Below are 13,791 nucleotides of genomic sequence, written 5' to 3'. Positions count from 1 at the left end.
TTCGAACGCTTTATGTCTCCGCGCGCGGATATCTCCTTTCGTCATTAATTTTCTTACTATGACGTACAGTGTTTTCGCAAAGTTTAGTCTGAAAAGACATCCCATGAATGTTCAATCACGGACTGTACTTTCGGGTGAGAAACCTGTTTTGGTGAAGAATTTAACAGAAGGAGAAACCAAAATTTAGAATTCTTCTCAAAATCATGGATGCTCTAGAGTACGTGTTTTCTGCTGCAAGCGGGGACAGCTCTAAGGTGCTGGAATTCAAACCAAAGTGTGTCATGCGAGAGGATCTGATGAGCTTAAGCAGAAAATTTCCATTGATTCCTGGTTCTGAACGATCGATAAAATTTTGCACAACTAAACTGTCTCAAAAGGTGAGTCTTTCATATCGTTTCTTCATTATACCCCAATCTCACGAACAAAACGTATTAAGTTAAACCGGGTTCAACTAAATAGAAATCAGAAACAAAGAACTGAAAACGGAATTTTCTATAAGTTTCAGGTAGTACTAGTTTGTGAATGCCAATGAGTGAAACGGCAGCTTTTATGAATAAAAGCTTTTCAACCGCGTTTAATAAACATGTTTGATTTCAAGAGGGTATCAGTTTATATAGAACTAGCGGACTTGGACATCACTGTTCCCAGAACTAGACATGTAGGCTGTAAGATAGCTCAAATTAAAATCTGGCGTTAGCTCAGTGTTATGTTAAGAAGGCGTCAAAGCAAGTTGTGTGTGGCAAAAAAAAAAATCTATTTTCTTTGTTTCTGTTTCATCCGGGGTGAATTTTGGGTAGAGGAAAGTTCGCTTTATGGTAGACATTCAAAACTCTGTAAAGCTGTCTCATTGATTGGGAAAAAAATGCAATTTCGAGCAAAAAATAGTGCGATTCATGAAAAAAATCGCACCAATGAGAGCCAATCAGATTGCGAGGATCATCGATGATTTCAAAATGGATATAAAAATAATATTAATTGCAATAATAAAGAAGTAGTGCTCATAATATAACAATACTAATAATGATCGCAACCGAACCCAATGTATTTACTTAAGAGAAAAAAAGGAACTTTGCCTTTCTGTTGCATCGCTATTTCTTACAATGATGAATATGGTAGAAGCTGTCAAAACTAAGACTTTATTTTCGTATCTCAAAAAATTACAAAAAATTTTTTAGTTTGATGGAATTCAAGTATATACTTTATTATTTCAGCTGCGAGAGACACCAGCCGATGCTGATTTTGATCTGACAGATCCCTATAGTTCACCGCCACAGTACAATGTACTACACGACCCTCATTTGAAGGATTACTTTCAGAGTCCAGCCATGAAGCGCAGACTTGTCGACAAAGGTAAGCGGCAATTTCCAATTGAATATCGTTCATAATCCCAGAATGCTTTGGTTTCGCGTTACTACGCCCTGTTATCGGTCAAGAAAACGTGCGCTACTCTCTCCACTATAGCCTGCTCTTTACTTTTAGTGAGTGAAACGAAGCGTGGAAGGAAGCAGTTCGATAGAAGCGGAGGAGTGAAAAAACGAAGGGGTTTGGGTCTGCTCGCGTATAGTCTTGTACCCAGACTTTTCATGACCAAGCGATTGTACATTTCAGTAACAGTTACTTCGGTTTTTACACTGCCGCCACTATCGCACTGACTATTTTGCACGGATTTAGCATCCTTCTGACTTGCTGAAAGCCTGTAACAGGCTTGGAAACTAGAGCCAAGTATGATTTGCTCACACGAGATTTCCAAAGTTCACGCTGTTCACTCGTTTCAACTTTAAGTTTTCATTGACTTCTTGTAATATTTTCCATTTTCTTCTGATTGACTTTGAGTCCTTTTTTATACCACTCGATTGAAATCTTGATTATTCAGCAATGATCAGTAGAGACCACATAGGCGAATAGTGGTTTTTTGCGCGCGCTGATTGGCTAGTTTTGAAGCGATTAGCCAGTTGTATTCACCCCCGAGCAGCTGAAGAGACAAATTGCGCGTCAGGAGTTTAATTTCTAACCATTTTCGGGAGAATATAGGGAGAAATAAACTGATTTTCTTGTTTCCGTATACTAAATTATTTAAAAACCTTATTATCAGTGACCAGTATTAACCTCCTACTATGAATAATTAACAATTATTCCTTAAGCGCTTGTTGAATATGAGATGGTAAATAGCCAACGAAGTGCATAGTACCGAGTTGGCTATAACCAGTTTCGTATCCAGCGAGCGCGTATGAAACAATTGTTTGCTTAAATTTCATTAAATCCTGAACGTTGGATATTAGGAGCCTTTTCAGCTCCGCAACAGTTGGTGCAATGCATTCCCGTATGAGGTGAATCGAAATATGAGCTGACAACTGGAAATGAGTAAACCAATCAAAACACTAGAAACTTGATGTTCGGAGCTGGAAATTTAATAATTGTTAATCATTGTTTGCTTACTTTGAATCTTTTCTTGGTTTGTACTGAAGGTTTCATCACAAACAGCGGCTTTATAAAATGTACCCTTCTTGAATTCAACATGTTTCGCCAGTGGATTAGAAAGCTTAAGTTAGATCGAATGCATCAGGAACGCCGAAGACAGCGTCGGCTTGAGCTTCAGCTCTGGAAAGAGAAGCAAGCTAGGGAACGTCTTCTTCGGGACAAAGAGCTGTACAGCATCGTGCGGTTGCGGGAACAGAAGGCTAGAGATCTGAAAGAACGCGCTGTCAAAAAGCGTGAAACAGACAGGGAAAAGTACCTAAAACTACAAGCGAAAGATCGGAAGAGGAGGGAAGAGTACAAAGAAGCCGTGAGGCGAAAAAAGGACAGGGAAGCAAGTGAAAGAGAGAAGCATCTCGCTGATAGAGAACTGCAAAAGAATGAAACGGAAACCAAGGCGTGTTAGACATAAATAACTTTGAATATAAATATATGAAAATCATATATATGAACTTGAAGACGAAGGAACGTTTCTTTGTCCGCAGTTCACATGTATGATTTTCATATATTTACAGTTATTTATTCATAATTTCATGGATTTATTTGGGGAGGGAGGGGGAAGGGAGGAATGGAGGAAGGGAGGGGGAAGGGAGGAATGGAGGAAGGGAGGGGGAGGGAGGGAGGGAGGGGGGAAGCTGTTAGAAGCTGTACGGTCCTGCTGCTCACAGGCTTGCGTACGCCTTATTACCTTGACATGTAATACGTATGGACCGAGCGCAGCGAGCTCTACATGTTTTGACATGTAGAGCTCACTGTGCTCGGTTCGTACGTCACGACCTCGACTCAAATGTTTCCTCGTCCAGTCCTTCCGCTCAGTCGATAATTTTATGGTGTTGGATACCTAGACTTTCACTCATTGAAACGAGCACTGTGATTGGTTGATTCTTGGTTACGTGGCTCTGATCAAATTCAAATGTATCCCGACCGGGATACAATTGCGCAGTTGTTGCCCGCGCTCCGAACACAACAGCATGTCCTCGAGTCCTAATGTTTCTCAAGACGAAGTCGAGGGAAACATCAGAACTCTCAGGAAAACAAAACTAACTGTTTCCCTTGGGACCATACAGTAAGTGTATATTACTTACTGAAGTGGAAGTGTAGGGCAGCGAGTGCCACACATTATCACCTCCAGCCAGATATTTTCCCGACCGGCCCTCCCGCTCAGTAGCTACGTTTTTATAATTTACTGGAGTGGAGTTGGAGCGCAGCAAGTTCCCCACGACATGACCTTGAGCTATTTGCCTGTCTGGCCCCCTCCCTGCCCACCGGCTAATTTAATTTTTTTTTATCGATTTATTTTTGCAGGGTAAGAAAACTAAAATTCGCCTCCTCGTGAAACGAAATTATGAAGACAGAAAAAGAGAATCATTGGTGCAACAGAAAAAACAGTCTATGGTGGAAGAAAAAGAACAAAGGGTAGACATATTTTCTTCTGACTACTTTAGTATCTCAGCATTCTTGAACTAGCTCAGCATGCGACGTTTTGAAACTAAGAGCAAATCGGTCTCAGTAAAGGATAGAATGCAACTCGATGAACCAATGACAACTCGAGGGTCGAGCGCGGGAAAACGGGGATTGGGAAGTTGTCCCAAGGTTTTCATTGTGAGTCAGTTTCAGGGCGTAGGTTTGCAAAACCTTAGGATTGCAAGAAATAAGTAAAATCATGATTTGACAACCATTGCGAAAAAAAAATTCAGATTTGTAGATGGATAGAAGCTGGCGTGTACCACTCGTTGAGCAAACTCCAATGCAATGTTAACTCTAACATGTGCGAAAAGCACGACACATTAGCGCGCTAAGAAGGTAACCACTTCATTTCTTTTTCCTGTACAGACTCAGACAAAATCTTATTGTAATGTTTCCACTGCTTTTTTTTTTTAGATGAGGGAGAATTGGAAGCGCCGTTGCGCAATGTTGTTGGTTCGACAGGAAGAAAAACGCAAACAGGTAGAAGATGAAAGACTAGAGTTTGAGAGAAATGTAGCGAGAAGGACTTCGATTGTGGAGAAACAGCGTCGTAAAAGCCGAGGTAAACCAATCCTTTGCTTTAAATATGGAGCGCTTTTCGTGTCGTAAAAGCAAAGCCAATGACAACAGCCGATCAAAAGAAAGGAAAATACGTTTGATATGAGAACTCAAAGTAAAACCAACCAAATTGCCTAAAGCGCGGGAAAACGCGGGCGACCAAGTTGTTATTGGCTTTAGTTTTGAATCTGATTGGTTGAGAGAGTGGCACGAGTTTTCTTGACCAATCACAGAGCCAAGTGAAGTAACATAATACAATCTCGGACTACTTCAACACTCAATCAAAAATTGCGATGACACAGACATTTTGGATTAAAAACGTCGTTTGCAAACATTCCTAACCCAATTGTAATAATCCTAGTTCTGTATGGATATTGGACAAGATAAATCGTTAGATTTTGAGTACGGGCGTCGAATGTTGAAAGATGTTATTCGCTTTACAAAAGAACCAAAAAAATTTGGGTCTCATAAAGAATCAAACCCCAGACCTGCGAATTCTGTGCTCCAATACTCTGCCACTGGGTTGCTGAAAACTCTGTCGTGGGTTAGGCCAGCTACAAGGTGAGTACATATGTGACAAGCGCCCAGCATACGCTAGGATCCCTAAGCAATATCGAAAGCGTTGAGTGTGTTAATAGAATCGTGGTTGGTTCTTTTTTCTTTGGAAATCGTTAAATGCCACTCAAGCATTTTTCTAACGAAGAGTAAATGTATAAATCGATGTCGCGGAGGATAAATAGAAAAGAATTTACCGAAGATAAATACGTTCGCTGTTATAGAATAATTCCGTTATATGTTTATGTTTTCTCCCTTTCAGAACAACATGATCAGTGTTTGCAAAAGAGGCGCAATACTCTTGTAAAGCAACATCACAACGCGGAGCTTTTCCTTGAGAAAATGAGGGAGAATAAGTTGAAAGACTTAAAAATATGGAAGCAGAAACATGCTTGGATTCGAGAGAGGCATGAAAAGCAGGTCAGAAGTGACTATTGGTTCTCTGGAAAAGAGGAACGCATATGGCAATATCAAAAGTGCTCTGAGTATTTGCGAATTGCATGCCAAATTATATCTCTCTATGGGGAAAGATCAACTGATCATTTTATCAGTAATGGCGAGCTTTTTGTCTCAATTGAGAACATAGCTACATTTGTTGATAGAGGGAACCCATGAGATCAAAACACCACACAGGGTGTTTTATCATCCCAATTTGTGCTTGTTTAGGGTAGGAGGGGGACATTGTAAGGAAATTCCGGGATATAGTATACTTTCAAGTCATCAACCTTGGCTTCGGTTAGAATTATCCGTTTATTTTTTTCTACCCTGTGTTGGATAACAACTTGTGGCATATTGACCTCAGGGAACCTTCATCGCTGTTTAATCTTGCGTATTCATGCGGGGAGAGGGACCGGCAAATTAATGAATATGTAGCACTGGAAAGTATTAATACATGCTAATGCAGATTATTTATATTTTTGCGTTTTGACAACCTGAATTGTAAGGTTGGTAAATTTCTGTTTAAAAACTTGTGACCCTCTCCCACTAAGGGATTGGGTCAAAGGCACCATAGGCACCCCCCCTCTCTTAGTTTTCCCCAGTCCTAATTTAGGCTCAAGATTCGGATGACTACTCCCGGTTCGATGACATATACCCGTTTAGGCTAAGTACCCCCATCCTTGGAATTTTCGCGTGGAAGGAAGCAGACGCATAAGTGGTAACTTTTCGCTGATGTGCTCCTTAGGGACGTAGAGTTTCGCTTCAGACCAAAGCTAGCGGTCGGGGTCGAGAAAAACGTCGGAGGTCTCGGTTGTCAAGCGTGTGGGATTTAAAGTCATCCCTTGAAGAAGAATTTGGAATCAAAGACAATGTAGTTTACAGGTAATACAGTAAAAAAGAAGGAGAAAAATGATCGGGGCAAAGGATGCAATAATTCACCTGCCCCCTAACAAACACTCTCAAGATGAATAAATGAAGAACATATGAAGTAAATGATATAGTTATTTACAAAATTGACCCCCTCCCCCCCTTATCTCCCTTCTTGGTTTTTCCTTAGTGATTTTTCGAAAGAAGAAAGGAACAATCTTTCTCAGAGTTGTCCTTTCCTTTGACCTTAGGGCCTCGATCCATTCCTTGGAAATGTGTTGTCTAGGGGTGACCTGGGTTTTTTTTGATCCCTGACATGTTTGATAGCCTTGCATTTTAAACCCACGCGGAAAACGGAGTATACGTCATTTGTGATGTTTATGTCTCACTCTATTGTCGCTTTCTTCTTCGGACGACGCAGGGCGAAAACCTAAAGAAATGGCAAATAAATGCCCAAATGAGCGATTCACCTTCGAAATTTTCTATCTCTTTGTCCTACCCGTCTCTCACTCTCTTTATCGTTCTGTTTTGAAGTGGTGTCGTTTCTGCGGGGAAGAAGACACGAGAAGGCGATCAGCTAAGAAAGGTAAGATTTTGTTCAGTATAGATGTGTTTTATGATAAAAAGGCGTATGGAGGTACACCCGAGTGCCTGGCATTGTATGATCATCCACGAGAGAAAATCACCTTTAAATGAGAATTGTTATACCATTTTGGTCACAATGAGAATATTCCTAACTAGACGATCATAAATTGTTTATTGACGCCAACTTTTCCGTTTAGAAGAGGTAGAGATCTAATTATCTTTCAAAACGATCGAGAATAAAACCAAGCTCTCATTAAGTAGAATTCTGCACAAGCTCATACAAAAAGTGACATCTGTAACAATGCAGAACTTCGCAACCTCTTCTGATTTCCCAATTCCCTCTCACTTTCCCTTTTGTCTTCCTTCCGCTTCCATTTGTTTCTTTCCTTGCTCCGCTTCTTACTTTGTTCTGCCCCATCCTGCTTCTTCGTTACCTTCAGTGTGTGTCTGCCTCTATGCCTTTCCTCTTTCGACCACTTCTTCTTCGGTTTCCCTTTCTTCCAATAAACTGAACTCGAAATAGACTATTCACACAATGACGTAAAACAAGTTAACTTTCTAATTCCATTTGATGTTTCAAATGGACTTCAAAGTGAAATGTATAAGATTAACAAGGATTTAGCAAACAGCTGAAAACAGACATGTTACATCCATGTGATCATCAGCGGACGCCATGATGGTTTTTTTTAACATCCTACCTAGTTCCAAGCAAACATCTGGTATCAATAACTTCCGGTTTATATGAGCATTACAATCTCCACCAAAGGGAAGATTTCCTAGCATGCCATCCTTACTGATTGTTTTCACGAAATTGTAGTAGAGATATGAGCGTGATTCTGGGGCGTAACTCGGTAAATTGTGACTTATTTCATATAATTGTTAGCTTTCAGAGAAAAATATGGATCGAGAGAGAGAAGAATTGCACAAGTTGGAGAAACTTTGGACGCGGTTAAAAGCTGAGTTCGCTTTGCGAGAGAAAGTTCACCACATCGTGTTTGATATAATTTCAAACGCTTCAGAGGCATTAGATCGCCATGAGATGCTGGAAACTTGTAGAAAAAATTCCAATTACGTTCAGGAAGTCATAAACTTTGCACAGAAAAAATCAGCCAATAACCAGTCAGACGATTTAAGATCCAAAGTGAGGAAGTATATACTACAAGTGATAGAGAATGTCTCCCTCGCCGTTGATGAAGCGGAACGATGGCGACATGTTCAAAAGATTGTAAACATTGCCATTAACAGGGCCAGAGAAGACGTGATCTCGTCACGCAAAACTGCCAAAGAGATAGTTGTGACTCTTATCGACAGGGCACGTGAGAAGGTTGCGCAGCAAATCTCTCATGATCTGGATGAATGCGCTGAGGCCATAGTGGCAGGTTCTATCATATCGGCTACGCGAAAGATGCAAGACGCTCCGGAAGTGATCATGGCGCGATCTCTGGCTATTGAGGCCGTGAATTCCGCAAAAGCGTCCATAGAACGCTTACACAAGGTGGAGCTTGAAGCCATCGTCGATGAAGACCAATTTCAGTTTTCGACGACCTTGGATAAGTGCGCCAAAGAGCTCACAATGGCTGCTATCATATCGGCCAGCAGATCATTGGAAAATGTCTTAAGTAAGGACGATTGCGATTTGATAGCAGCACGCTCTTCAGCCTCTGACGCTGTCGCAGCGGCTAGATCTGCAGTTCAGAAGTTATATGGCATAGAAGTTGAAACAGATGATGAAGACGAGGATCATTATGTTACGATTTTTAAGTGTCTCGTGAAATCCGCAAAAGGTATCGCTCAGGCCATGGCTAGTACCTCTGACACATTCTCTGGACAATGCGATCTGGAAGATTTGACGGCCAGGAAACTTTCAACGGATGCTGTGCATGCAGGGAAGATATCATTAGAAAAACTTGGCATAAACGTTGAGGAAATGGACGATGACGAACAGGCTTGTAAAGATATCGCAAGTGCTGCTATTGTTTCCGCTGCGTGTTCTTTGCAGAAAGACTTCCTGTCACGCGAAAGTGATTTGGTAGCGGCAGCACAAACTTTAGCTCACACGGCATTGGAATCCGCAAAAGAATCTTTTGAATTGTTCTACCGTGCGGAAATCGTTTCTGATGCAAGGATAGAAGGAAAGACGCATAAACTCCCTTTAGAGTTGGATGAAGTCGCAAGAGACATTGCAGAGGCCACTGTTGATTCAGCCACACGATCTCTCGAGCGGATAATGGAAAAGAAAGAGTGGAATCTGACATCAACAAGTCACGAGCTGGTGAGTGATGTAATTGACTCTGTGAAGGCATCGTTGGAAAGGTTTCACGGAGTCGCGATTGAACCAGAGGAAGAAGTTATATTGAGTTTACAAAAAGCCTCAGAGAGTTCTCTGGAATATTCCATTTTTGCGAAGAGTGCCTCGTTGGAAACTTTACAAGGAAACGAACAAGACTTGTGCATTGCAGCACGAAGTCTTGCACGGGAGGCTCTGAAATCGGCAAAAGCATCAATACAGCGACTCAACAACATCGCTGATCAAATGGAAGAAAACATAAAACAAACTGCGCTTGACATTTCCAAAACTCTCATGGATTCCTCAGGCAACCTTCTGCAAAAACTCGAGAGGGAAGGATTAACCGTGGCGTCTCGAGATCTTGGATGCAGTGCAATTGAGTCGGCTGCAAAATCTTTCTCTAAATTGCACGAAGACGAGGCTTCATTGCAAAACGTTGCCGACGATGACTCGGGCTTGCTGAACGCAGCAGCAAAAGTATCTACAGTTTCCATCCGTGCTTCTTTGGGTGAACTCTTTGATCGAGGATTCATTGGTGGCCAGGAGTTAGAGGAAGCTACAGGGTACTTAGCAACTCATGCAGTGCTTTCGGCTGAAAATCTACTTGATTCAATACAAGGTGACTCTTCGGCAAGTTATCTAGACTTGGAGATTTGTAAAGTTGCCAAAGACCTGGCGTTAAATGCAGTTGTATCTGCAGAAAGATCAATTACCCGCCTGGCAGGAGAACACCAAGAACCTTCAGCAGAACGTAATCCTCATCTTGGAACCTTGTTTTGGAAGGTTACAACCTATGTAGAGCAGCTGATAAACGGTGCTTTGAGAAATCTTGGGGCAGAGTGGTGTTTTGTCCAAATAGATGACGATTCAGAAGAATACGAGGAGCCTACCTTGGATCACTCGGCTGACAAGGAATACAATGATCAGAGAGATATCCTAATGTCGAAAGCGTCAAAAATTGTGCAGAATGCCATTGAAATCGCAAAGTCAAGGATTGCCTGTAAGTCATTATTTCTCAGCCAACCCATTCCAGATGACAGGCCTCAGTCTCGTCGTAGAAGTTCTGTTCAGTTTAACGAAACTTCAAGTTTGCATATTCACTGCGACAGCAGCGACATTCCCCGTGACACTGGCTACTTGAGCTCTACAAATAGGCCTCCAACTCCTTTCAGAGAGGATCGTCCCAGTTCTGTTGTCTCACAGGCAATTGAAGAACTCGAGAAAGAACTAGCCTTTTCTTCAGGTAGTTACATGGCCGAAACAAAATCATCCAGTAATAGTCTTGTTCGACGACGCCTTTCCGATCCAGGACCAGAGTTTTGCTCCGAAGATAAAGCGCTATCGAGGACAGAGCGTTCAGTGTCCGACTCAAGCCTAAACGACCAAGGTACTTCCCTAGACATAAAAGGCTCTTTGTATGATATTTTAAAGAAACGAGAAGAGTCAGCGAGCTGCGAGATCTCTCCCTCCGAGTCATATGTTGTCCTTCCTCATTTAAACCCTTCTGAGTGTTCCTTGATTGCCGCCCGAGTAGAGGCTTACGAAGTTTTATGGAAACAAAAGACGACAACTTGTTCGGTAACAAGCCTGCCATCTTTATCTCCCAAAAACTCCTTTGTAGCCGCTGAACAAGTCTATTCGGGTAAAGAAACGAAAAGACGTCGTTCAGTTTCATTATCTTCTCGTCTGCCAGATATAAGTAAGTCTGCCTCCAAAATCTGCAAGCCCTCGTCGAGTGCAAGCTCTCTTAAAGGCCCGTCGTCTCATCATGAGGAAACGTCGATACAAAAGCTCAATCTTCCCTCCCAGACTTCTCTCAGGGCTTCGAAGGAGTCTTTAAAAGGGGAATCGATGTCTAACACTGGAAAAGCCTTACATTCGTCTCGTGCCTCAGCCGAAAAGTTGTCATTACCGGTGTCATCTCGAAGTTCCCTGTCTAAAAAGGAAGAATCTCGACGAAGTTCAGGAGAAAGTCTGACTTTATCTTCGCCTAAACCGTCGGTGAGAAACGCGTCTAATTCACAGCGCACAACAGATGCAAAGATTGTCCAATCTGCTCGCAGCTCACCTTCGAAAGCCACAATGTCCCCCCGTGCTTCTGTAGAGAAAGCTATACTTTCAAAGGGAACATCATCTAAAACTCAAATCAAAACGTCTCCAAAAAGTTCTAAACTTCATGCCTCCACAGAGAAAACGACAACTCCATCTAGTGCCTCTTTGCAAAAAGGACTTACGTCTTCCCGGAGGTCGATCGAGATAGCAGCCTTGACCCAAGGAGAGTCAAAACAAACGAAAGCTCCCTCCACAAGTGCTTCAAGCCAGAAAGTTATATCTTCACCGACTGTTTCAAAAGAAAGTATAGTTTCGTCCTTTGCAACATTAAAGAGAAACACAACGTTGTCCACAAGTGCTTCTACCAGAAACGCCATATTGTCCCAACGTAGATCCAAAGGAAACATCACACGATCACAACATTCTTCTGCAGAGAATGTGTTATCATCCCGAGGTGTCTCCACAGAAGCAACAACAAAGTCGCCTCGTGGATCTCTTGAGAAAGTATCATTGTTGCCGCGTGACTCTACCGAGAACATCGTTTCTAAACGAGGTTGCAAAGAGAAAGATAGAAAGCTATCAAGTAGGTCATTTGAAAATGCAACGATGCCTCTGAGTTCGTCGAAGGGAGATGTTACGCAGTCACCAGGTGTTTCCACTGAAAATACAAAGGTGCTGTCACGTATTTCCAAGGAGAAAATCAGGCAATCTTCTCAAAATTCTTCTGAGAGAATTACATCAAATGAACGCGGTTCTCAAGGATTAGCTACCCAGTCTTCGAATGCATCGGAACAAAATATTTCACTTTCTCCAAATATGTCCAAAGAAAACGCTCAGGTTTCCCCCCTTATTTCTTCAGAAGAGGCCACTCTATCCTCTGGATCGACCGGAAGAGTAGCTGGAAGTGCATCGTCTTCGCTGAAAGCCCCTGATGATACAGAGTTAGCATTGTCCAAGACCTCTATGACAATAGTTAAAACACCTGCAAGCCAATCTGCAAAGGGTCCGGAGTCAGAGCAGGCTACAATGAAAACGGAACCCGCCGATAGAAAATTGTCAAAAGATTTGGTACGGTCTCCTGAAAAATTGATGGAAAAAAGTGATCCTAATAGGGTTTTATCCCCTGTTGAGAACATCGCACTTAGATCAGACATTGTGCAGGTGATTGGTGAAGAATCGAGGAAAACTAAGAATATTGAGATCACCATGGGCTCCAAGAAAGGTGTTCGTAGCTTAGAGAGACTAATCCAGGACAAGAGATTGACTCCGGAAGGAGCTGAGGAAGACTCAAGGCCGGCCTCTAGCGTAGACATGACAACCATGAGAAGGTTCACAGATGCAACAGGAGAAAAAGGGACCGTTACTGTTTCCACGGACAAACGTAAGAGCCCAAAATCGATTTCGACGAAAGTCTCAACAAAATCTTCTATAGAAAAGGCAGTATTGAAGGACAATGAGAAAGAGGATGTGGTTATGGAAGGCGGAGGCAAAGACGAGAGGGAATTTCAGAGTGTTTTCATAACGACCGGAGAGAAATGCTTTTCGGAGGAAGGAGACACGAAAGGGCAACTTATTGAAATGACTCATGCCGCAACGGAGGAGAAGCAACTTGAACAATTCAGTACGAAAAAAACAGCAATGATCAATTTCGAAGGTTTCCCCTTGTCAAGGAAAATGAGCGTGTCACGGTCTATCCACGACACTGTTGATGATATTGTTCAGAAAATGTTGGACACGACGGGCGAGCCAACTAAAGACCTCGCTCATTCTCGTCCCTCGTGTCTTGGGTCGTGCAAAGAGTTCAGGCGTGACAGCGAAGGAAGCCTTGGAATGCAAAGGCTCAGTAAAGGGAGGCTTCCCACTGGCAAGGTTTCCAGAACAGTGATAGACACTGTGGACTTCATGGTTCAAAATGTTTCATCATCTGACAATTTAGGTTCACGGCAAGGTTCTACTGGACACTTAAGTGGAGGTAAGTTGAGTAAGGCTGTACAATTTCATAACACAGTATCTTATTGAATACCGAATTACTAATTTTCCTTTTTGTCTATCTTTTTCCTCCACAGGCGTATCAAGAGCCGTCTCCTCTATGGAGAAATTATCCAGAGGTTCCACCTCAGCACAAAACATCCCATGTGGCTCTGGAATGAGTCCATCTCCACCAACTAGCCTCCAACCAAAAGTACCATCTCCGAGGAGATCTCTGTTAATTGCTACCTCATCCCAGGACTCAGTGGGAATCCGTGCCACCCAATCAGATTCTAGCATACTCAGTTTGTCAAGTGATACAGCCGCTGACCTCAGACATAAAGTGTCGGGTGCATGGCTTGATGGTGCTACCGTCGCAAGTGGGGTGACGTCTGATAGGGATAGTCCCCCAGTACGACCCTCCTCGGGTCCACCTCACTCACAACATAGGCGAGCCTCGCAAGGAAGTCTTTCGGTGAAAAATTCCTTGGATGGACATTGACTTGCGAGGAATAACTCAGTCGATAAAGAGAGTTAAA

At 42.5% G+C, this 13,791-nt stretch overlaps 1 protein-coding gene across 1 annotated transcript; it reads left to right on the top strand.

Annotated features, from left to right (window-relative positions):
* The first annotated feature begins 203 nt into the window (after positions 1-203).
* On the top strand, positions 204-13,754 carry LOC136279537 (streptococcal hemagglutinin-like). The gene is made up of 10 exons (XM_066163479.1): positions 204-377; positions 1,212-1,350; positions 2,466-2,872; positions 3,781-3,891; positions 4,357-4,504; positions 5,318-5,475; positions 6,239-6,375; positions 6,895-6,946; positions 7,829-13,256; positions 13,351-13,754. The coding sequence occupies exons 1-10, from the start codon at positions 204-206 to the stop codon at positions 13,752-13,754; spliced, it is 7,158 nt and encodes a 2,385-aa protein (XP_066019576.1).
* Positions 13,755-13,791: the final 37 nt, after the last annotated feature.

Source organism: Pocillopora verrucosa, chromosome 3 (genome assembly GCF_036669915.1).
Source record: "Pocillopora verrucosa isolate sample1 chromosome 3, ASM3666991v2, whole genome shotgun sequence".
Taxonomy (NCBI): Eukaryota; Metazoa; Cnidaria; class Anthozoa; order Scleractinia; family Pocilloporidae; genus Pocillopora; species Pocillopora verrucosa.
This window is presented reverse-complemented; position numbering and strand designations above follow the sequence as displayed.

Bases quoted from the DNA above. Each gene is read 5' to 3' on its own strand.
- LOC136279537 (XM_066163479.1), top strand. From the start codon at position 204: ATGGATGCTCTAGAGTACGTGTTTTCTGCTGCAAGCGGGGACAGCTCT. The intron at 2,873-3,780 runs GCGTGTTAGACA...TTATTTTTGCAG, and splicing joins AGAATGAAACGGAAACCAAG to GGTAAGAAAACTAAAATTCG. The intron at 6,376-6,894 runs GTAATACAGTAA...TCTGTTTTGAAG, and splicing joins AAAGACAATGTAGTTTACAG to TGGTGTCGTTTCTGCGGGGA.